Source organism: Nomascus leucogenys, chromosome 4, assembly GCF_006542625.1.
Source record: "Nomascus leucogenys isolate Asia chromosome 4, Asia_NLE_v1, whole genome shotgun sequence".
In the NCBI taxonomy this organism is placed as follows: Eukaryota; Metazoa; Chordata; class Mammalia; order Primates; family Hylobatidae; genus Nomascus; species Nomascus leucogenys.
Window position 1 is genome coordinate 59105474 of NC_044384.1, and position 21718 is coordinate 59127191.

General features: G+C 36.9%; 2 protein-coding genes across 2 annotated transcripts in view; one reads left to right on the plus strand and one right to left on the minus strand.

Moving 5' to 3' along the window:
* Positions 1–5664, plus strand: part of USP14 (ubiquitin specific peptidase 14) — a 60642-nt gene extending 54978 nt beyond the window's left edge. The window contains exons 14-16 of the mRNA XM_030810669.1: positions 3585–3645; positions 4001–4108; positions 4748–5664. Coding sequence (XP_030666529.1) covers positions 3585–3645; positions 4001–4108; positions 4748–4896 — 318 coding nt within the window. The 3' untranslated portion in view covers positions 4897–5664. The remainder of the gene's footprint in view (positions 1–3584; positions 3646–4000; positions 4109–4747) is intronic.
* A 2380-nt stretch (positions 5665–8044) lies between these two features.
* The window catches only part of THOC1 (THO complex 1), a 52959-nt gene continuing 39285 nt past the window's right edge, over positions 8045–21718 (minus strand). The window contains exons 12-21 of the mRNA XM_003262014.4: positions 20121–20221; positions 18638–18704; positions 18390–18440; positions 18225–18295; positions 17407–17502; positions 16768–16833; positions 12390–12473; positions 10013–10160; positions 8957–9032; positions 8045–8446 (exon numbers count right to left, since the gene is read on the minus strand). Coding sequence (XP_003262062.1) covers positions 8151–8446; positions 8957–9032; positions 10013–10160; positions 12390–12473; positions 16768–16833; positions 17407–17502; positions 18225–18295; positions 18390–18440; positions 18638–18704; positions 20121–20221 — 1056 coding nt within the window. The 3' untranslated portion in view covers positions 8045–8150. The remainder of the gene's footprint in view (positions 8447–8956; positions 9033–10012; positions 10161–12389; positions 12474–16767; positions 16834–17406; positions 17503–18224; positions 18296–18389; positions 18441–18637; positions 18705–20120; positions 20222–21718) is intronic.

The following is a 21718-nucleotide window of genomic DNA, read 5'->3' on the forward strand; positions in this document are numbered from 1 at the left end:
ACCTTTGTTGGATATGTGGTTTGTGAATATTTTCTCCTAGTCTGTAGCTTATGTTTTCATCCTCTTAACCTAGGGTCTTTTGCAGAGGAAAGGTTTTTTTAATTTTTATGAAATCCAGTCTATTTTTTTCTTTAGTTGCTTGTGCTATTGGTGTCATATCTAAGAAAGCATTGCCGGGCTTGGCATGGTGGCTGTCACCTGTAATCCCAGCACTTTGAGAGGCTGAGGCAGGCAGATCACTTGAGGTCAGGGGTTCGAGACCAGCCTGGCAAACATGGTGAAACCCTGTCTCTACTAAAAATACAAAAAATTAGCCGGGTGTGGTGATGCGGACCTATAATCCCAGCTACTTGGGAGGCTGAGGCAGGAGAATCGCTTGAACCGGGGAGGCGGAGGTTGTAGTGAGCTGAGATCACGCTACTGCACTCCAGTCTGGGTGACAGTGCCTAGTCCATGCCCTCAGAGATTTATACGTATGTTTTTTTCTGAGAGTTCTGTGGTTTTAGTTCTTCCATTTAGGTCTTTGATTCATTGAGGGTTAACTTTTTATATAGTGTGAGGTGTGGGTTCAGATTCATTCTTTTGCATGTGAATATCTGGTTGTCTCAGCACCATTTTTTAAGAAGACTGTTCTTTGCCCATCAAATGGTCTTGGAATCTTTGTAGAGATTAATTTGACCATCTGTATGTATGAGTGTATTTCTAGACTGTTAATTTTATTTCGTTGGTCTATATGTCTGTCCTGATGCTCATACCAGACTGTCTTGATTACTGTAGTTTTCTAATAAGGCTTGAAATTGTGAAGTATCAGCCTTCACTTTTGTTCTTCTTTTTGAAAGTTATTTAACTATTCTGAGTCCCTTGCATTTCCATGTATATTTTAGAATCAGCTTGTCCATTTCTTCAAAAAAGATTGACGGGGATTACATTGAATCTGTGGATCAATTAAAAAGTATTACCATCTTAATAGTATTAAGACTAATCTCAGCACTTTGGGAGGCCAAGGTGGGCAGAGTGCTTGAGTCCAGAAGTTCGAGACCAGCCTGGGCAACATGGCGAAATCCTGTCTCCATAAAAAATACAAAAATTAGCCAGGCGTGGTAGTGTGTGCCTGTAGTCTCAGCTTTTCAGAAGGCTAAGGTGGGAGGATCACTTGAGCATGGGAAACAGAGGTCATAGTGAGCCAAAATGGTGCTGCTGCACTCCAGTCTGGGTGACCGAGTAAGACTCTGTCTCAAAAAATAAAAAGTATTAAGTCTTACAATCCATAAACTTCATGTGTCTTTCTATTCATTTAGGTCTTTAATTTTTTTCATAATGTTTTATAGTTTTCAGTGTACAAGCCTTGGACTTTTTTGGTTAAATTTATTCCTAAATAGTTTATTCTTTTTGATGCTTTTGTAAATGGCATTCCTTTCTTAATTTCATTGTCTAGAGTGGCTAGTAAAGCTAGCATATAGAAATAAAATTAACTTTGTATATGGATCTTAAATCCTTGACTTTGCTGAATTTATTAGCTGTTTTTATCCATTAGTGTTTTGAAGAGATTATGTAGAATTGGTGTTAATTTTTTTTTAAACATTTGATAGAATTGGTGGAACAGTCTGTGCTTAGAGATTTTACTTTCAGGAACTTTTATTTGTTTATTTTATTTTATTGTATTTTATTTTTATTTATTTTTTTTCTATTGCCTAAACATAGGCAGGCACATTTTCAGGAGTTTTTACATTTCAAATTTAATTTCCTTCATAGATATAGGGCTATTCAAATGATCTATTTCATATTGTATTTGTTTTTGTAATTTGTTTTCCCAGAATTGATCCATCTCATAAGCTTATCAAATTTGTATGTAGGGTTGTTTCTAGTATTTATTTATTACCCTTTTGATGTCTGTAGAGTGTTTAGTGAGTGAGATCCATCCCGTTTCATTGATGATACTAGTAATTTGTGTTTGTCCCCCTTGCTTGAGGATTATTAATTTTATCGATATTTTTAAAGAATTGGCTTTGTTTCATGGATTTTTCTCTATTTTCTGTTTTTAATTGTATTGATTTCTGCTCTTATTTCCTTTATTCTGCTTGCCTTGTGATATAAATTTCCCTTTCAGCAGTGATTTCACTATATCCTATGAATTTTGATATATGGTATTTTTATTTTCATTCTGTTCCTTGTATTTTTAAAAATTTATCTTGAGACTTCCTCTTTGGCCATGGGTTAATTTAGAAGGGTCTAAGTAATTTTCCTGTTATGTTTCTGTTGATTCTAGTTTGATGCCATTATGGTGAGAGAACACACTTACTTGATTTAAATTCTGTTATATTTATTTATTTATTTATTTATTTATTTATTTATTTATTTATTTGAGACTGAGTCTTGCTGTGTCGCCCAGGCTGGAGTGCATAGGTACGATCTCGGCTCAGTGCAACCTCTGCCTCCTGGGTTCAAGCAATTCTCGTGCCTCAGCCTCCTGAGTAGCTGGGATTACAGGCGAGTGCCACCATGCCCGGCTAATTTTTGTATTTTTATTAGACACAGGGTTTCATCATGTTGGCCAGGCTGGTCTCGAGCTCCTGACCTCAAGTGATCCGCCCACCTTGGTGTGAGCCACTGTACCTGGCCTAAATTATATTAAATTTAAATGTGATTTAGGTATAGACTATTTACATTTAGTGCAATTATTGACATGTTAGGGTTTAATTCTGCTTTTTTGATGTTTTGTTTTTTTGATGTTTTGCTTTTTTTTTTGGTCTTCTTGTGGGTTACTTGAACTGTGTTTTAGAATCCTGTTTTACTTTATAATGTTTTTAAATGTGTTTCTTTGTATAGTTTTTTCAGTGGTTGCTGTAGGTGGTTTCATTATCTGTATAAAAAAGATGTGATTAACCTAGTTGCCATTTTTTGTTGTGGAATCCTTTGACTTCTTGCCATCACAGCTACCTGTAAGCTGCTGGCATTGTCTTCATTACCATTATAGTTTTAAAGAACTTTATGCTGTATTCCTAGATAAGTTATTTTTCTCATGTTACATGCTAAAATGAGTTGAAGCAGTGAGTTCCTCCTAAGAGTCCTTGTCTAATTTCAGTCATACCTGTTTAATGTAGGTAAGTCTTTCCTGAAAAATATTTCAGTTCATTTGTGCTGGCATGGTAAGTGGACATGGCTCAGAGGTTTAATACAAATTGCAGGAATTCTTGTTTTAGAGGTAGTTTTTTTTTTCCCCCACGTCTGTGGTTTGATAGTATTTTGGTAACACTGGGGAATTGGGTTTTCCTTTTCTGCCCTAGAGCACTGTTTAACTGTACTGCTGTATTCACTCGTATGCTCTCACTTTAGTGGTTTAAAATTGGTCACGTTCAGGGTGTCTGTTACTGTACTGTAACAAGATTTTATATTAAAGTGTAGGACTGCTGGATTTACAGTTTTAACTGTGGTTATATCATTTTAGTAATTTGGAAGGTAGACTGTATTTTGTCTCTGTGCTTTGCACTGTAGACAGTAAATATTTATGAAATTGAACACTTACAGAGAATTCAAATTTTATTTCCAAAATCATGATTTAAAATTAAACATTTTTTTCTCCTCAGAGTGACAAAAAGAGTAGTCCCCAGAAAGAAGTTAAGTATGAACCCTTTTCTTTTGCTGATGGTAAGTAACATTTTCATTTTAATTGAGTTATTGTATGTGTGTCTTTTTAAGGTAAAATTTATGTCTTACCCCATATATACTTATTCTGATGTGCTTTTCAAACAAAATGTCAGGTTTCTTGAACAGTTTACCTTAATGACATATAGTAAATTTACTCGTTGGCATACAGTTCTATGAGTTAGTTACTTCTTAAAACATCAATCATGAAGCCTTAACTATGATTGGACAGTAGTATCTTACTGGATTCTGATAATACTTTCCTAAGTGAACTTGAGTTATTCTTGATTGTTACTTAGCTTGAGAAGGCACATGTCTATTCATTGTCTAATATTAATGGATTTACATCTTTCTTTAGATATTGGCTCCAATAATTGTGGATACTATGACTTACAAGCAGTACTAACACACCAGGGAAGGTCTAGTTCTTCAGGTCATTATGTATCATGGGTGAAAAGGAAACAAGGTAAAGAGTATTCTTTTTTCAGCTGTTCAATATTATTTTAACAGTTCATTTATTATAAACTTTATAGTAGTGTGGTTTTCAAACTTTGGGTCTCAGAACCACTTTACATTCTTGAAGCCCCAAAGAGCTTTGTTTTATGAGGTTTGCCTCTCTTAATATTTACTGTATTAGAAATTAAAACTGAGAAATTAAGAAAGTTAGTTTTAAAAATGATAGTAATAAGCCCATTACATAGTAATGTAAAAACAAAATGAGTGAGAAATGGTACTGATTTACATTTTTATGTATTTCTGTTGTCTGGCTTAAATAGGAGGTAGCTGGGTTCTCCTGTTAGTATTTGCATTCAGTCTGTTGCATTATCATACATTATGTAGCCTCTGGAAAATTCCAGAGTACACTTGAGAGAATGCGGGTGGAAAAGGCAAGCAGTGCTCTAGTGGTGTCATTGAAGTAGTTGTAACCTGGTGGAACCCCTGCAGTGCCCTTAAGCCTGTGTGGTCACTGGGCCGCACTTGGAGGACTGTTGGTGTGGCCAATGGAGCACTGCTGTGCCTCTGATGAGTTGATACCTTTTTTGCAGTGGAACTCTGAGAAGAATCCTGCAAAACATTAATTCATCTTCCTCTCCCTGTTATTTAGATGAATGGATTAAGTTTGATGATGACAAAGTCAGCATCGTAACACCAGAAGATATCTTACGGCTTTCTGGTGGTGGAGACTGGCATATCGCTTACGTTCTACTCTATGGGCCTCGCAGAGTTGAAATAATGGAAGAGGAAAGTGAATAGTAATCTTCATTTCAGCTATTTATGCTTAGATGTGAAAATAAATGTTATTTGTTGATCATTTCTATAATCCAGAGCTTTAGAGGAAGACACAAAGGTGGTTTTATGTTTCACCTCATTTGGAATAAAAGAGGACAGAAGCAGACCACTCTGTGCACCAACCTAAAAAATTACAGAGAAGAGAAAATTATCTTTGGATTGTGCTGCCCTATATAAAGGTGGCAGAAAGACATTTTTTAAAAGCTCATTATTTCTTGCATTATTTTAAAAAGTTCAGAGTTGAAATGCCTTTCAACCGTTTCCTTCTGTGGTCATTTTTCTTGCTGCCTTTTTCACTCAAGATTCAGCAATCAGATGTTTATTGCACACCTATTACCTATTATTTGTTGTTCTTGCATGGTTCAAACCACCATTCTGTAGCCACCCATCCTTTGCCTTATCTAACAAACATTTTTCCAGGAAGGTGGAAAAGGAAGTGTTGCTCTCATTGTGTGACTCAGTGCTGCTGTCCATCCCATGGAAACATGGGCACAATCAAGTATTTGTCCAGCCTATTGTAGGCTTTTCCTGACTTTAAAATAAATTGTGATCAATAATAGTACATTTGATTATACATTTATTATTGTGTCTCTCTCTGATGTACTGTGGATTGTACATTTAACTTTGGAATGGCTCTGTAATAGTCTTAAGAAAATGTTGACAAGCTCTGGTTGCTTATTTTTAGAAAATGAGGACATTTAATAATAATAATTAAAAAAAGAGGGATTAATAGCTTTTGACCTCAAGTCTTTTGTCTTCTGAGTGTTGGAGCTTGGCTGAAGATATGTTTAATACTGTACAATTTTTGAAGATGGTTATTAACACTGTGCTGTTAAGCATCCATTTAAAAATATTTGTTATCTTCTTTGCCTGCCTGTATTTTAAAAAGAAATACAAAGTTGTAAAAGTAATGGATTTCTTTGGATGCTGAATGCAGTGATGTTATCAGTCAGATTCTTTCCTTGGCTTAGTTGTGTTTGTATTTCCTTTAATTCCCCAAATCTTGGCTGGGCGCGGTGGCTCACGCCTGCAATCCCAGCACTTTGGGAGACTGAGGCAGGTGGATCACTTGAGATTGAGTTCAAGACCAGCCTGGCCACATGGTGAAACCCTGTCTCTACTAAAAATACAAAAATTAGCTGGATGTGGTGGTGCACACCTGTAATCCCAGCTACTTGGGAGGCTGAGGTGGGAGAATTGCTTGAACCTGGAAGGCAGAAGTTGCAGTGAGCTGAGATCACGCCACTGCACTCCAGCCTGGGTGACAGAGAGACTCTGTCTCAAAAAAAAAAAAAAAGAAAAAAAAAAAAGAAAAAATCCCCAAATCTTAATGTCTATTTCAGAATTTTAGTGATTTTAAGGTGATAGTAGAAAATACCAAGCATATGAGGTATTTCAATATGATAGGCTTCTTACATTTTAATACATTAGTTACTCATCTTTGTTCCAGGACCCTTGACTGATTGCTAGGGAAAGGATAAAGCATAGAATACCAGCCAGTTTGGCTCTGATTTTGAGTTATTTATAATAAAGTTTGGGGATTATCATAACATCTCATATCTTTCTTTGTGTATGTTGTTTTAATGCTCTGCAGAGCACAACACTGATAACTATTAAAAATAGAAAATTACAGCCATTTGACTTTCAAATCTGATGTGATGCAATCTGTGAACACTAGGAGGGGATAAAATAAGCATTGCAGGGAAACTTATTTGTAAATAGCTTTCTCACCTAAACTTTGACTTGGCAATCAATACTTTCTACTTTGTGGAGGGGATTAAGAATAGAATGGGGAGGATGAGACCATAAAAATTATAATGATTCATGTATATTTGTATGATGCTTGTAACTTTGCAAAGTCTTTTTTATTCATTGTCTCATTTGGTCAGAACAATTAATTAGAATTTAGATTTTCTGACTGTAGCTACTAAATGCTGTAGCTACTAGACCAGGTGAGCTATGTTTAGAGCAAAGTATGGAATATATTAGAATTTTAAAAATTGTAATTCCTTATCATTATAAAAAGCTTGATTTCATTTTATTATTTGATCTAAAAAAGCATTATTCCAAAGAGTTTTTTCAAGTAGAAATGGGAGTTATACCAGTGTCATTTTAAACTAATAAGGCTATTTTAGAATTCAGCCTTGCCTGTAAGGTCTTTGAGAAGGGAGAGTAGGCAAAAAAAAAAAAAAAGTCTTGATTCCTGAATGTGCCTTATATGCTGTGCCACTCACACCGAGGCCATCTCAACATTAGAGCTGTGCTAAATTACTGCTTGACTAGCTAGGTTAGGCCTAAGAGTGTTTACAGAATAATCTGCACTCAGCAGCCCTTCTTCAGGATTAAAAACAATGATGACCTCATCTCAGAGCCCTAAAGGGAAATGCTTATGTGGGAACAGGAAAAGTCGGTGGTACGGTCTTCTGCTACTACTACTTAGTGCTTTGCTGTGTATACGGTGTGTTCACATAAATCTATCTCATTTGAATGAATGTCACAAGAATCCCTGAAGTGATTAAAAGTCTTGAGAGGTCAGGCAATTTTTGTAAGGCTAGAAGGAAAAGTGAGGTTTTAGACTTCATTTCTTTTAAAGTTGGCAAACATTTTCTGTAATGGACAAAATAGATGATAGTAAATTATTTCAGGCTTTGCAGGCTATAAAGTGTTGCAGCTCCTTAGCTTTGCTGTTATCGTGTCGCTGGAGCCATAGACAGTATGAGTGAGCACAGCTGGGTGCCAGTACAATTTTAATGATCAAGACTCGTGGCAGGCAGAACAAACCATCATTTGTTGATCCTCTGCTTGAAAGCACGAATAAGTGAGAAACAGAACAGTCATATGGTTTCAGAAAGTGTTTGTTATTCTGGGATTTCAGGATAAATTTTGTAACTACTAACAAACAGCACACAGGAAACTAATTTGGTATAGGAAACAACATATCCCTAAATAGTGCTTATTTAACTTCATTATAAATACATCTACTTAACAAAAATATATTTTGTGATCTTGAGGTCACTTCCTTTAGGTCATTATCTCAACCCAACCTCCCCAAACTCTGGTTTGAGCCAATATGTGTTCTATTGTTCTTAGAGCACCAGCCGACTGTACAACAATTGTTATAAAAATGTTTATTGTTTACCAAAACCAGTGGACCTCTTATCAAATGCTGCTTGGTAACAAAATCTATCACAGTTTTAATAAAAAGAAAAAAAAAGAAGCTAACTATTTGTCTCATTGTCATTAGTTAGACTTTCTGCAAGGTCACTTAATCCAGACTTATTCAGTGCATTAATCAGATTCTCAGGTGTTGCATGAACTCCCTCTTGATCTTGCCAGGCAACCAGGAGCTGCTTAGCTCTCATCTTCATGTCTTCACTGTCACACTCAATCTGCCTAATTTCTGAGTCTTTCATTTCCAAGTAGGGAGCCAGAATCTTCCATTGTTCACCCAGCTTGTTGGCAAATACCTCTATTTGTTCTCCTGTTACAGGTTTGTCTCGCCGAACATCAGGACCTAGAAAATGAAGAGAATATAAATTATGTGCAATTCTAAGTATACAACAGAAATGGAAAGCCGTGGGGCCAATGAGTTTTATTAACCACCTTTAGTAGACTTTATTTTAAAAGTAAACAATTATTTTTTATATTCTCCATAAGTTCAATACCACTCTTAATAAGCATGGTCAATAATCAAAGCTAAAGCTGTTACCTATGTTATAATTATGTAGGCTTTCCCTGAAATGAGGTGCTCCCCCTCCAATAACCAATAATTAACAGGGGTATGGGTCGCCCTCAAATGTATTTTCATTCCCTTTTAAAGTACCATTACTTCCCAATTTTATTGCATAAAATGTAGTGTTTTTAAAGTTATTATTAAGCAATGTTTTCAATTCCTCACTATAAGTCAGAAACAGTTGAGATAAAATGAGAGAAGTTGAGAAGTCGATCAAATTAAATAATGTACCTATCAACAAAGAACCCCAATCTTCTTCAATTTTGTTAATCAAGAAAATTCAGTTCTTACTTTCATTTTCCTTCAGTAAAGCATCATTATCTTCCTCATCTTCATCCTCACCTGTTTTTATTTCTTCAGAAGGAGGCTAAAAATGAGAAAGAAGAATGTTTGAAAGAATGCCAGCCTCTGAAGTAAGGTAACAGGTACTTTGTTTGGATAAGGATGGTTGTGAGATTCCAAGCACAGGGTGCCAGAACCTCACCCCTGAGAGCATTAAATGACAGTGTCAGGTAAGGATCCTAAGTGGGACTATCTTCACCTGAAGAAGGAGTGAACTTGGGAAGACCCCAGAGTTGGAAAGACTCCCCGCCCCCAACATGAGAAGCAGGAAGGCAGTGAAAAGCAGTTCCAGGATTTGCAAATACCCAGGGTTTATTTAGTAAAGACGGCCTCAAGGAAGCCAGTAGCAACAGTGTCCTTAAAAGTTTCTGATTCTTATCTTTTATCTTTAATAAAAGACAATATAATGCATTGGCAAACAGGAAAAAATTCTTGTCTGTGTGTATAGGTGCATAACAGTTTACCTGAAGTATCACGAACTTTAATTTTTTTGAGACGGAGTCTTGCTCTGTCACCAGGCTGGAGTGCAGTGGCGAGATCTCGGCTCACTGCAACCTCCGCCTCCCGGGTTCAAGCAATTCCCTTGCCTCAGCCTCTTGAGTAGCTGGGACTACAGGCACGTGCCACCACGCCTGGCTAATTTTTTATATTTTAGTAGAGACGGGGTTTCACCATGTTGGCCAGGATGGTCTCAATCTCCTGACCTCGTGATCCGCCCGCCTCGGCCTCCCAAAGTGCTGGGATTACAGGCGTGAGCCACCACACCCACAGCCCCGTAGAACTTTAAATTACATGCTGTATAGAAAATTATCAGTTACTACTTTATCAACTCATGTATTTCCTGTAAATGTATATTCCAATGTGTTTTTCCCTCATTCTAAAACATGGGAGCTTGTGGATCACTGGTTTTTCACATGATTAAGTCAGTTTTTTGCTCACATAGTGATAGCAATTTTAAAGAAGACGTCAACTAAAGGGTATGAAAAGTTGATCTATGGTACTTACCGGTAATTCCTTGGCTAGCTTTATTACCATATTTTCAAGATATTCTGGTAAACTTTTAAACTGCTGGTTGGTTGGCTGGAAGAAGTGAGGGCTTCTCCGTGCTAATAGTCTCAGGGCTCTCCAACCATAATTTGAATTGTTCACAGCCCTATCAAAAGAGATGTCAGGCTTGTAATTTATAGTTTTGTATTTCTGTATTCCCTTCTGCTTAGTTCTGCCATGTGTAATTCTATATTTAAGGTAAATAGCTCAAAGTACCATTCTTTTCATTCGAATCTTATTCCTAAAGAACTTTCGGTATGTAGTCCACTGATAATAACAAACCAACAGATGCACATGTAACTAATAACAGGAACCAACAATGTCTGAAGAGGCAGGCTCATATGCAGCAAACACATTTTCAAAGTTTCCGTTCATTTTGTTTAACAAGTCAACAAGTGTGTGCAGTACTGGCTGGATGCAGTATGTATACAACAGGAATCATCCATCTAGCTATTTGGAATCTGTGAACTGTTCCCTAATGAAGTATAACAGTGATCAGGGTGGTATACAGAGAAATTCTAAAGATAATGCTCCATAAATATGCAATGCTGCAGAAGAAACCAAATCACAAATTTATTCCATTTAAGAGTTTTGGATTGGAAGTCTCTCCCTCCCCTAAGAATAGCAATTTGGTTTATTTGGTCACCTCTTAGAAATGAGCATATGTTACCTTTAGGATGTGCAGGTACCCCTGAAGACTTAACAAAAACTACCTGTAGACATTGGGGACTCTTCCCAAGTTAACACCTGCTGTGAGGCTTTGCCTAAACAGTTAAGAGCCTTCCTCTCTGACATATCTCTATTTAAACAATTTGATTATTTTAAGCATTTTCAAAATTCACTGTCAATTATACACATCATTTTTCTTATTCTCCACAAAACCCTCTTTGGAGATAATAATTTGAACTATCACTTTAGGAATGAGTCCACCTAGTCTTATGGAACAGTGATAAATTAATATTCTTTTAATCGACAAACACTTTTGAGCCAGGCACTCAGGAGCTGTGGAGAGTACCTGAGGCACAGTAATGCAGAATGTGTTGGCAGGCATCGCTTGTGATGAACACACAAGGTATAACCCAATTTCATAAGGATGAGGAAAACATGAGAAATGAGAAGGTGTTAAGTGCCACCTTCTCATTTGGATAGTGGTAAGTGCCATGAAATAAAAACCACGAGAATGCAAAAGAGGAGACCAGGGAGGGAAAGAGCTTCCCAGCCAGGGGGACTTAAAGCCACGGGAACCTTGGGGAAAAAGTGGTTCAAGCAAGTGAGACAGTAAAGTGTGAAGGTCCTGACGGGAAAGGGAAAGAGAGGACCAACAGGCCTGCTGTGGTTAAAGCAGAGGGGAGGCATGGCCACCTAGGAGAGTATGAGCCAGACCAAGGAGGTCTTTTAGGCCCTGGGAAGGAGTTTGGAATAGGCACTCACTGGGAGATTTTAAGCAGATTAGACTTGGACAACTATTTTAAAGATCACTGGCTGATGCATGGAGCACTGACCACAGCTAGAGAGATTAGTTAAGAGGTCACAGTAATTAACAACTCTGGCCACAGGGTCACACTAGTCACAAATACTGAGTGCTAACTACATGCCCTGTAGGGTTGAAAGTGCACTGTCTTATTTAATCCTCAGAATAACCCTGTGAAATGGGTACTGTTACTATTTAACAGATGAGGAAAGGGAAATGGTGGTTCAATTATTAAATTAGCCTTAGTTGCCTAGTAAGTAAGTGGTAGAGGGGATCAAACCTATGCATTCTGACCAGAGGCCTCTTGCCTTTAAACCACTACTCTTCAATTGCTATTTAAAGCCATGAGACTGTGGTGTCACCCAGAAGGTTCTAGATAAAGAGGCTAAGACCAATTCCTGATGTTACTCCAAAATTTGAGTTAGGCAGAGGATGAGGAGGATGAACTGGAAAGTGAGGTGGAGTGGGCAACGAGGGCAAAGGGCAAACAGAAGAACCATGGATTTGGATTCTCATGGACGCCAAGAGAAGAAAACATTAAGGGAACAGGATGGGTTAACAGCTGCTGTGAGATACTGTGTTTTGAAGGGTAGAGAGAAAAGAACTAAGAGAAATGGGGGTCAGGGAGAGTTTTTTTTTTCTTATATTTTGAAACAAGGGTGATTCCAAGTCACGCTTAGTTAACAGGAATAATCTTTGAAATCAGGATGTGTACTAACATGAACTTGGAACATAAACTCACCTAAGAGAAAAAGCACTACTCATCTACTGCCTCTCTTAATAAGCTTTCTAGTATACATACAATTCCTAAGGAAAAAACACATTGAAGAAAATTAAAACGAGCTAATGGGAAACATTACTTACTTATATTCATTTTCAACCATATTTTCAGGGTCTGCCTGTTCAATCGCTTCTTCAAAGAATTCCTCCAAAGTGGGCATGTATTCCCTGGGCAGTATAAAATAACTAGTGAGGATGACATATATTCTTAATAATAAATACTCATAAAGTGGTGGCAAGACAAGATTCTAATGGCCCCATACTTTTAGTTACAGTTTTGATTACTTGGGAACTCCAGACTTTTAAGGAAGTAAAACCCTCAAAACTAAATTCAAAAAGGACAATAAATAAAGAGGGGATAGTCTAATACTAAACAATATTACATAGTATTTACTACATATAATATTATATACTTTAATTACACACTATAATATATAAATAATGTTGCTATTCAAAGAGGGCAGCCAGGGGATTTTATAGCATTTGAATTACCGGCAAATAATAAACTTTTACATTATGTCCCTATCCATGAATTATTTTTTCTTTAAACCAGAATTAAACCAAAACTAATAATCAGACCATAATACGATTTCAAGGGTTTAACCTTTAGCTTTTATTTAAATTGTTACCATGGTAGCATGGTTGATTTTTAAAATGCATCTTTCTTGAATTTGCTTTTAGAGATAAAATTTTGATACAGGGTCAAGCAAAGAAATGAGATCTCAGGATCAGAAGACATCTTCTAGAGTAAAACTAGGAAAATGGGCTCTCTTAAGAAAACTATCCCAATATCCATTCGTTTTCTAATACTATAGATACTATATTCCATTTTATGAACATGCCACAAGTTATCCATGTCCTACCCAGAGATATTTGTCTTCCCACTCTTTGCTCTGACAATGTTAAATGAACATTCTTGCACCTGTCTCCTTGTAGATGAACTGATTTCTTTAGGCACTGGGCCTTCAAACTTCCACTGCAACCCACAGTAAGAAATTCATTTTATACTGCAACCCAGTACACACATATATGCAAGCATATGTACCAGATATATATAAGTAAAGCTAATGTTTCACAAAAGCATATTTCCTATTTCATTTAAAAAATGCTAGTTGAAATTACTAAATTGACTTTACAAGCCACCAATGATTCTCAAACTTAGTTTTTAAAAACACGATTCTGATCAACACACCTACTAGCAGGGCACAGACATCTTTAACATTCAGATAGAGTGAGTGTGCCATTAGACTCCTACCAGCAGCACTGGCAAATTATTTTTATCCATAATTCTTATAAAATCTGGGGATTTTTAAATTACTGAATCTCTCAGCTGTGAAAACTGCTTGCTGTAGTTTTTAACTGTACTCCAGTTACTAGTGAAGTTCCACATCTTCTCAGAGGTTTATTAAGGTTTCTACTTCTGAATCTGACTATTCCTTTGTCCATTTTTCTACTGGGTTGATTTACTCTCATCGATTTGGCAGGAATCAATCATGCTAGAATTTTATCTATTTTTCCTGGTCTTAAAAAAAAATCTTTTGATTTTGTTGATCTTCTCCATTGTTTGTTGGCTATTTTACTGATTTCCAATCTTATTTTACTTTCTACTTCTATGAGTTTACTTTTCTTCTGAATGACTCTCAGGGTCAGACTCTTACTTAGCTTGGTTTTTAGATTTCATTCTTTTTGAAAGTGTAAACACTTAAGGCTATACATTTCTCTTCTGTGTTCTATTGAGTTAGATCTCAAAGTCTGAACATGTAGTGTTTTCATTATCATTTAGCTCTACGTTTTCTAATTTCCATTGTGACTTCTTTGATTCAAGGGTTATTTAGAAGTGTGTTTAAAGGAGTTTTAAGTATTTTTGCTTTTGCCATTCACATATAATTTACAAAAACTTGTGGTTTCTGTAAGACCAAGCCTGTTAATTATTTTGTTAAATTCTAAATGTATTACACTAAGTTTTTTTCCACCAAATTTATTAAATTCTGAGAAAGGTCTGTCAAAATCCTACTAGATGGTAGGTTTTCTGTGTGGTGGATGGTGAAAACTCACCCTGAGTCAACTTCTCATTCGAATTTTGTCAAATTTTTGAGAACACATTCTTAGAAAATAAAGTTTAAAATGTGTATATTTCTATTTTTTCCTTTCATCTTTATGCAATGATTGCCTTTATTTTTAATAATGCTTTCTGCTTTTAAGCCTTTTCTGCCTGATATCAATATAACTGCCTTTTAAAAATTACATCTTTTAAAAGTTCTTTCAGTTTCAACCTTTCCATATCTTTACTTTTAAGGTATATTTCTTATAAACGTATAGATGGATCTTTTTTCTTTTTTTTTTTGAGATGGAGTCTCGCTCTGTCGCCCAGGCTGGAGTGCAGTGGTACAATCTCGACTCACTGCAAGCTCTGCCTCCCAGGTTCATGCCATTCTCCTGCCTCAGCCTCCCAAGTAGCTGACACTACAGGTGCCCGCCACCACACCTGGCTAATTTTTTCTATTTTTAGTAGAGATGGGGTTTCACCGTGTTAGCCAGGATGGTCTCTATCTCCTGACCTCATGATCCGCCCGTCTCGGCCTCCCAAAGTGCTGGGATTACAGGTGTGCGCCACCGCACCCGGCCAATGGATCTTTAAAATATAACACCAATTTCTGTCTTTGAGCCAGAAAGTCCATTTCCATTTATATTTGAATTTAACCATACTGTTTTGTACTTTCTGTTGTGTTTTCTGTGCTTTTTTTCTCCTCTCCTACCTTCTAATTTATTTGCTTAAATTTTCTGTATTTACCTTCTTTACCCCTCAATTTATTTAAAAATTACATATTCCATTTCTTTCACATACTTTACAAGCATGTTTGACTTAAACCATAACATTCTTTAATTCTGACCACCCCTTCGTCTTACATGTCACTTTTAGCAAGTTTACCTTTTAAAATAACCCTAAATAATAATTATTACTATTTTATAACAGTGAATTATTGATAAGATTTATTCAGATTTCTTCATGTTTACCAAAGTGTCTGCACAGTAATCCTTTCTGCAATTTACTCCTTTCTGGGTTCAGTTTCCTTAAGATAGCTTTTTTACTAGGGACTGTTGGTAATTTCTCATAGTTTTAGTCAATCACTCAATTAACCACAACTGTTTAACTTGTTACAGAATTTTTGAGTTGAAATGTTGAAAAAGCAAATAATACTTCTAGAAATGAGAAAATATAGTCATTGAATTTACAAAACGGGCAGGTTTAACAGCAGTCTAGACATAGGAAAAGTAAGAATTAATGGATTAATGATTAAGAAATCACCCAGAAAGCAATACAGAGGGAGCAAGAGTTGGAAACGATGAGTTAATGATAGCTGAGGAGGTCCAGCAAACATCTAATGGCAGACAGAAATAATAGAAAATGTGAAAGACATTTTCAAGCACTCATTCCACTGTCTTCTGATTTGTTGTTCTTGAAGTCAACTGTTTAACTTTACTCCTTTGTAGGTTGTCTGTTTTTTCTCTCTGGTGACTTTATTATCATGTACAGAGATATGGATTTATTTGGTTTATCCTCCTTAAGTATTATACTTCTTGAACCTATGAATTCATGCCTATTCTTAATAATTAACTCAATTACTGCCTCTTTCCCATTCTCTATTATTTCTTTCTGCCATCAGATGTTTGCTGGACCTCCTCAACTATCATTAAGTCATCGTTTCTAACTCTGCTCCTTCTGTATTGCTTTCTGGGTGATTTCTTAATCATTAACCCATTAATTCTTACTTTACCTATGTCTAGACTGCTATTAAACTTAACCATTTTGCAAGTTCAATGAACTTTTGTGACTATTAAAACCCAAGTTCCCTGGTTCTCAGAGCTGGGAATCATTAGTACTGCTGCCCTAGAACCGTATCAGTTCATAGGCTTACTCTTTTGTTTGTAGTTTTGATTCCTTTTGTGAATCTTTATTTTTTTGTGATTTCTAAAATTATTTTATCAGCACTTCGAGGAGTTTTTTTTTTTTTTTTTTGAGACGGAGTCTCGCTGTGTTGCCCAGGCTGGAGTGCAGTGGCACAATCTCGGCTCACTGCAAGCTCTGCCTCCCAGGTTCACGCCATTCTCCTGCCTCAGCCTCCCGAGTAGCTGGGACTACAGGCGCCCACCACCACACCAGGCTAATTTTTTGTATTTTTAGTAGAGACGGGGTTTCACCGTGTTAGCCAGGATGGTCTTGATCTCCTGACCTTGTGATCCGCCTGCCTCGGCCTCCCAAAGTGCTGGGATTACAGGCATGAGCCACCGTGCTCGGCCACTTCGAGGAGTTTTATGGTGGGAAGTTATACTCTGCTGTGCCAAAAGTCAACCACAATAAACTTTTAAATTTTGTTTGAGCTCTGATCATAGCTGAGAAAAGGCTCCATTCTACTCAACACTTGACAAAAGCAACACTTCATTTGAAAAATGTTCAACTTGCCTTGTCTCTGATTTACAGGCTTCCATATTATCAGGACAAAGATTCCAAAGCCTTGTTAACTCCTCACTACAAAACAGACACAGAAATAAATACATTTTTTATGGACACCATCCTCATGTGCCTTGAAACTGAATAGAAAAACAATACAATGTACAGTGGATTTGGGGATGTTGATAGTATGAGTTTTACTTTTCTCGATAATTTTTGGTATTTAAAATACCTAAAATTATTCTCTATATGAGCACATAATCATTAATCATGACTAATGATAATGATATAATCAGTTTTTTCTAAAAATATTCAAGCACAATATAAAGCAATGAATAGTTAACTGGAAGGTAAGAAAACTCAAGGATTATGGTACCTTGCAACAACTAGAATCTAAACAATTCTACTGTCTGAAATGGAAAAAATGGCACAGCCTAGAGACAGATTTCGGAAGCTGGAGACAAAATGAAGGTTTATCTGGTGCATGAGAACTCACACAATGGGCAGTATAGAGAGTGCAGTTTGCGTTGGCTAGCTATGTGTGTACCAAACACAAATTCATACTATATTTTGGATGGAGAGTTCTTATAGTAACATCTTCAAAATATAAAAATAACTAAGAACATCCCACATGAAGACAAGTTCACCTACTTTCCCATCAGAATTTTTTTGCTGGGTCCTTTCCCTAGGAAGTCCTCGGGTGCTGTTCTCTTCCGAATTATTCTCGTAGGTTTGGTATCTGATGTTCTGTGGTGAACAAAACATACGCTATTTTTTGAATTACAAATGGATAACAGCAATAGAAGAATGTTTAATGTAAAAGAAGATTTAGTTATTGTTTTCCTCTTAAAAAAGATGAAAACTGGCTGGGCATGGTGGCTCATGCCTGTAATCCCAGCACTTTGGGAGGCTGAGGTAGGTGGATCACCTGAGGTCAGGAGTTCGAGACCAGCCTGGCCAACATGGTGAAACCCTGTCTCTACTAAAAATACAAAAATTAGCCAGGCATGGTGGTAGGCGCCTGTAATCCCAGCAACTCAGGAGGCTAAGGCATGAGAATCGCTTGAACCCAAGAGGCAGAGGCTGCAGTGAGCCAAGATCACGCCACTGCACTCCAGCCTGGGTGATGGAGTGAGACTCCATCTCAAAAAAAAAAAAAAAAAAAAAACGAAAACTTCGTATTATGATAGAACAATTATCAGATATAAGACAAAAATGCCACATTATACGGCAAATTACCCGGAGTAGATACACAGTATTCTTCTCAATAATAAGATGTTTGTTCCAGGAATTTAATGGCAAGAAATTTATGAGGTTTAAAAAATACAGAGGTAAATCAAAGTGGTTGTACTCTTACAGAGTTCAACTTACATTTTGTATATGAAATATATACATGTATCTACATGCTATAATCATATCGGAGCATATTTTCAAAAGCCTTTCTCATCGTTCTTGTGATGAGTATTTACCTTTCTTTCACAAAACTTGGGCAACCTTCATTTTTCCACGAGTTCCAGTTTTCTTCAGTGTTTAATATATGCTGGGAAAAACAAAGCGATTACATTCTGGTTAATGGAATCCTCTGAAGTTCTATTTCGTGCTAAGAAGAGGATGTAAACATAAAAAACACATACCTCTACCATCTTTGAAAATCTTTCTCCATCGGGGGGGTTTTCAGATAGTAGCTGTGATTAGAAAGAATATACTAAGCTTTCAACAACTTTCTGCATCATAGGAGTGGTTTGTAGGCAGAGAACCAAGGAGTGTTTGTGGTCTTGTACCTGAGCTTAACTTTATCCTTATTTTCCTATTTGGGGCTGAAACAAAGAAAATCCTAAATTTCCATTTTTTCAATCATGGGTTTGTTGCGTGTTGAACTTACTTGATAAACTGATTTTGTAGTATCTTCAATCCAAAGTGATTGTTCATCAGTTAAAACATAGTTTGAACTAGGGAACAAAGCAATGAAAGCATGCTTGAGTTACAGCAATGCATATTCAACTTTAAGGTTTAAAAAACACAAGGCATGTAACATGTAACTATACTGTGGATAGTGTCAAAAATTACCAAGACAAGAATAGTCACAAATGAGAGGATTATAAGAGAAAATTCTTGCACTTCTTCCTCAAGACGGTTGGTACTGAAGACATAAAAGCATATGCAGGGAATAAAGCATATGCAGGGAATAAAACATTCAATTAATCAATCACATTCACTATGAACAGAGCAATAAATGTTTCCTAAAATAAGCTGAGTGTGAAACGAAAACCTCTGATTTGATATTAAGATATATGTATACATGATGCACATTCAGTATGGCATACTACATTAAGATTCATTCAAAATACAACGAATAAAAACACCCAAACCCTAGAAAAGGCAACAGCCAAACCCAAATTGTTAATAGCTGCCACTAACTGAGCTCTCATAATGCACTAGGTGATTTAAAGACATCCAATAAATATTGATGGCTAGGATCTGAACACTTTACATACATTATTCATTGAATTCTTGGAACAAGTACATGTACATATTAAACAGAGACTATGGTGACTCACTGATTTGCCCAAGGCCATAAAGCTTTAATTCAAACCTATGTCTCACTCCAAAGTCCCTGATCTTCCTACGATGCTATACCAAACCTCCAAAATAGATAGAAGGATAAGAAATAACATTTTTTGAGTGTTTACCATGTGCTACTACCTTAAAATTACAAGTCTGAAAGAGGTGCACTGCAGCCAGCAAATGACAAGCCTGGGATTCAAATCCAGCAGGTAGTAAAATCATTATACAACTAATACTGCATTGCTCAGTGTCCTTAACACAAATACCGTTAAGTAACAGTGGGCTCCACCTTCAGTTATGGACAGGACGGGAGGAAATGGATGGAAGTATTTAGATAGATAGTAGAGAGCCTAATGAGGTTTTGTGAAACCCCAAATAAATGAACTCCTTTTTGCTTAAAGATTTTCTTTGCATCTTTTAGCTTGAATGTCCTGCAGAGCTCCACACCTTGTGAGAGATGTATTACTGGCATAGTCTGCAAATCAGCTTTGAAGGAGGTCTGAGGGAGGTGAGAAGGGAATGACGGAAGTTTGGAACAGAGACCTCCACCTGCCAATAAAGACGACAACTCCTGGCAAGCCCTGGAGTTGGGCAGGAACAACTCACACTGACAGATATATTTAACATCTTTTCCTTAAATATCCTAATATCTAAAAGCCTTCAATATATCAGCTGCAATACATGTGTTTTAGGGATACAGCCTTAACATGAAATGGACACATACATAAGAAAAATCATAAGCAAGTCCTTTTTATTCTTGGCTACTGTTTACAAATTGTTTACTACCCATATTATCTTACCTTTTGAATTTGACCTGCCCCTTGAGATACTGGAATAAAATGAGATACTGCAACAGGATGTGTCGACGAAAGTTACTGTCACTCAGTTGTAAATCCATCAGCTACTCAAGAAACAAGCAAACACATACGAAAACAACACATTAAAATCAAGTTTTGCCTAAAGGTATAAAATGTGCTAATATAGAAATGGAAGATTCCAATTCAATTTAAAAACCATTTGTTGAGAGTTCACTGCATGTGAGGCATTACCGCACAAGCCCAAAGAGCCCAGTCAAAGTTTCATTTAGATTTCTTGACTGTTTTATGCCATGACACATTCTTGTTGGTGGATAACAATGCTGTATCTGTGGTCCTGACATGAGGATAAAATAAGGCAGAAATAGAAAAAAGTAAGCTGGGCATGGTGGCACAAAGCCTATTATAGTCCCAGCTACTCAGGAAGCTGAGGAGGATCACTTGAGCTCAGGAGTTCGAGATCAGTCTGAACAACATAGCAAGACTCTAAATTAAAAAAAAAAAAAAAAATTTAAAAGTAAAACTGAAGCTACTACTTTCTCACATATGAAGAAATAATGGCTAAAGAAGATATGGATAACAGCACAGTATCAATGGGGACCACTCATTTTTGTAGCCCTATAAAGTGCCTGCAACAGAGGTATTACTTGACAATAAACAAGAAATTAGAGGTGAAGATCATCTCTAATTAGATGGGCTTTGTTTTTTTAGCTTTTAGTGAAAATTGCATCATACTTGTATTATCACAGAATCTGGATTAGAAAGGACTTGAAGGTCACTTATGAGGAAGTTCTTCTTCAACGACCCTGCCATCCAGCTGTAAGAATAACCTGCGGCGACGAAGGAAGGTCATTCTGATTATGTGCACGGAACACTGAAGGAAAGCTGAAGTCTGTATCCACAAACTCATGCTAGTTCTGCCTTCAAAAACTACAGTAACAAAGGAAACCACGTTCTTCTAAATGAATCACCAGTAAGGCAGCTGGAAGCGTCGGAGATTGGTTTTGGTTCAACGTCCCAAGTGCTGGTGGCTCTGCTTTACGTGGTTGGTACCATTTACTAATGCCACCTAACACACACAAGCCTTCCTATTCACTAGCAACCCCTTCCACACTGCGGCTCCAGGTTTAAAAAAAAAAAAAAAAAAATTAATGATCAGCCTTCCAGTCAGGCTTCCCTCACATTTAAGGACTGAATATATTTGATTGTTATTTATATTAACTCTCCTATCCCAAATTGGAAATGTGAATGGCTGGCCATCAGCCTTCCCTTCCTCCAGCCCCTGGGCAACTTGACTGTCTCCACTCAGGCTGTTAGTTCCTTGCCCTTAACTCCACGGACAGGCCCATCTCTGCTCCAGCTACCCACTACTGTGGCCACAGCTAGACCTGGGGTCACTCACAGCTGCCCCAGATCTGAAGTCTTCAACTCACAATCCTATCTCACCACAGACTCTATTCTTCCCAGGTCTCTTGCTCAGTTGCTTCCAATATACCTAATATTTGGATCTTACCGAGACTTTAAGGCCCTTGACCCGTCTATTCTCTGCCTGTTAGTGCCATCCTATTTTATTATAATCCTAT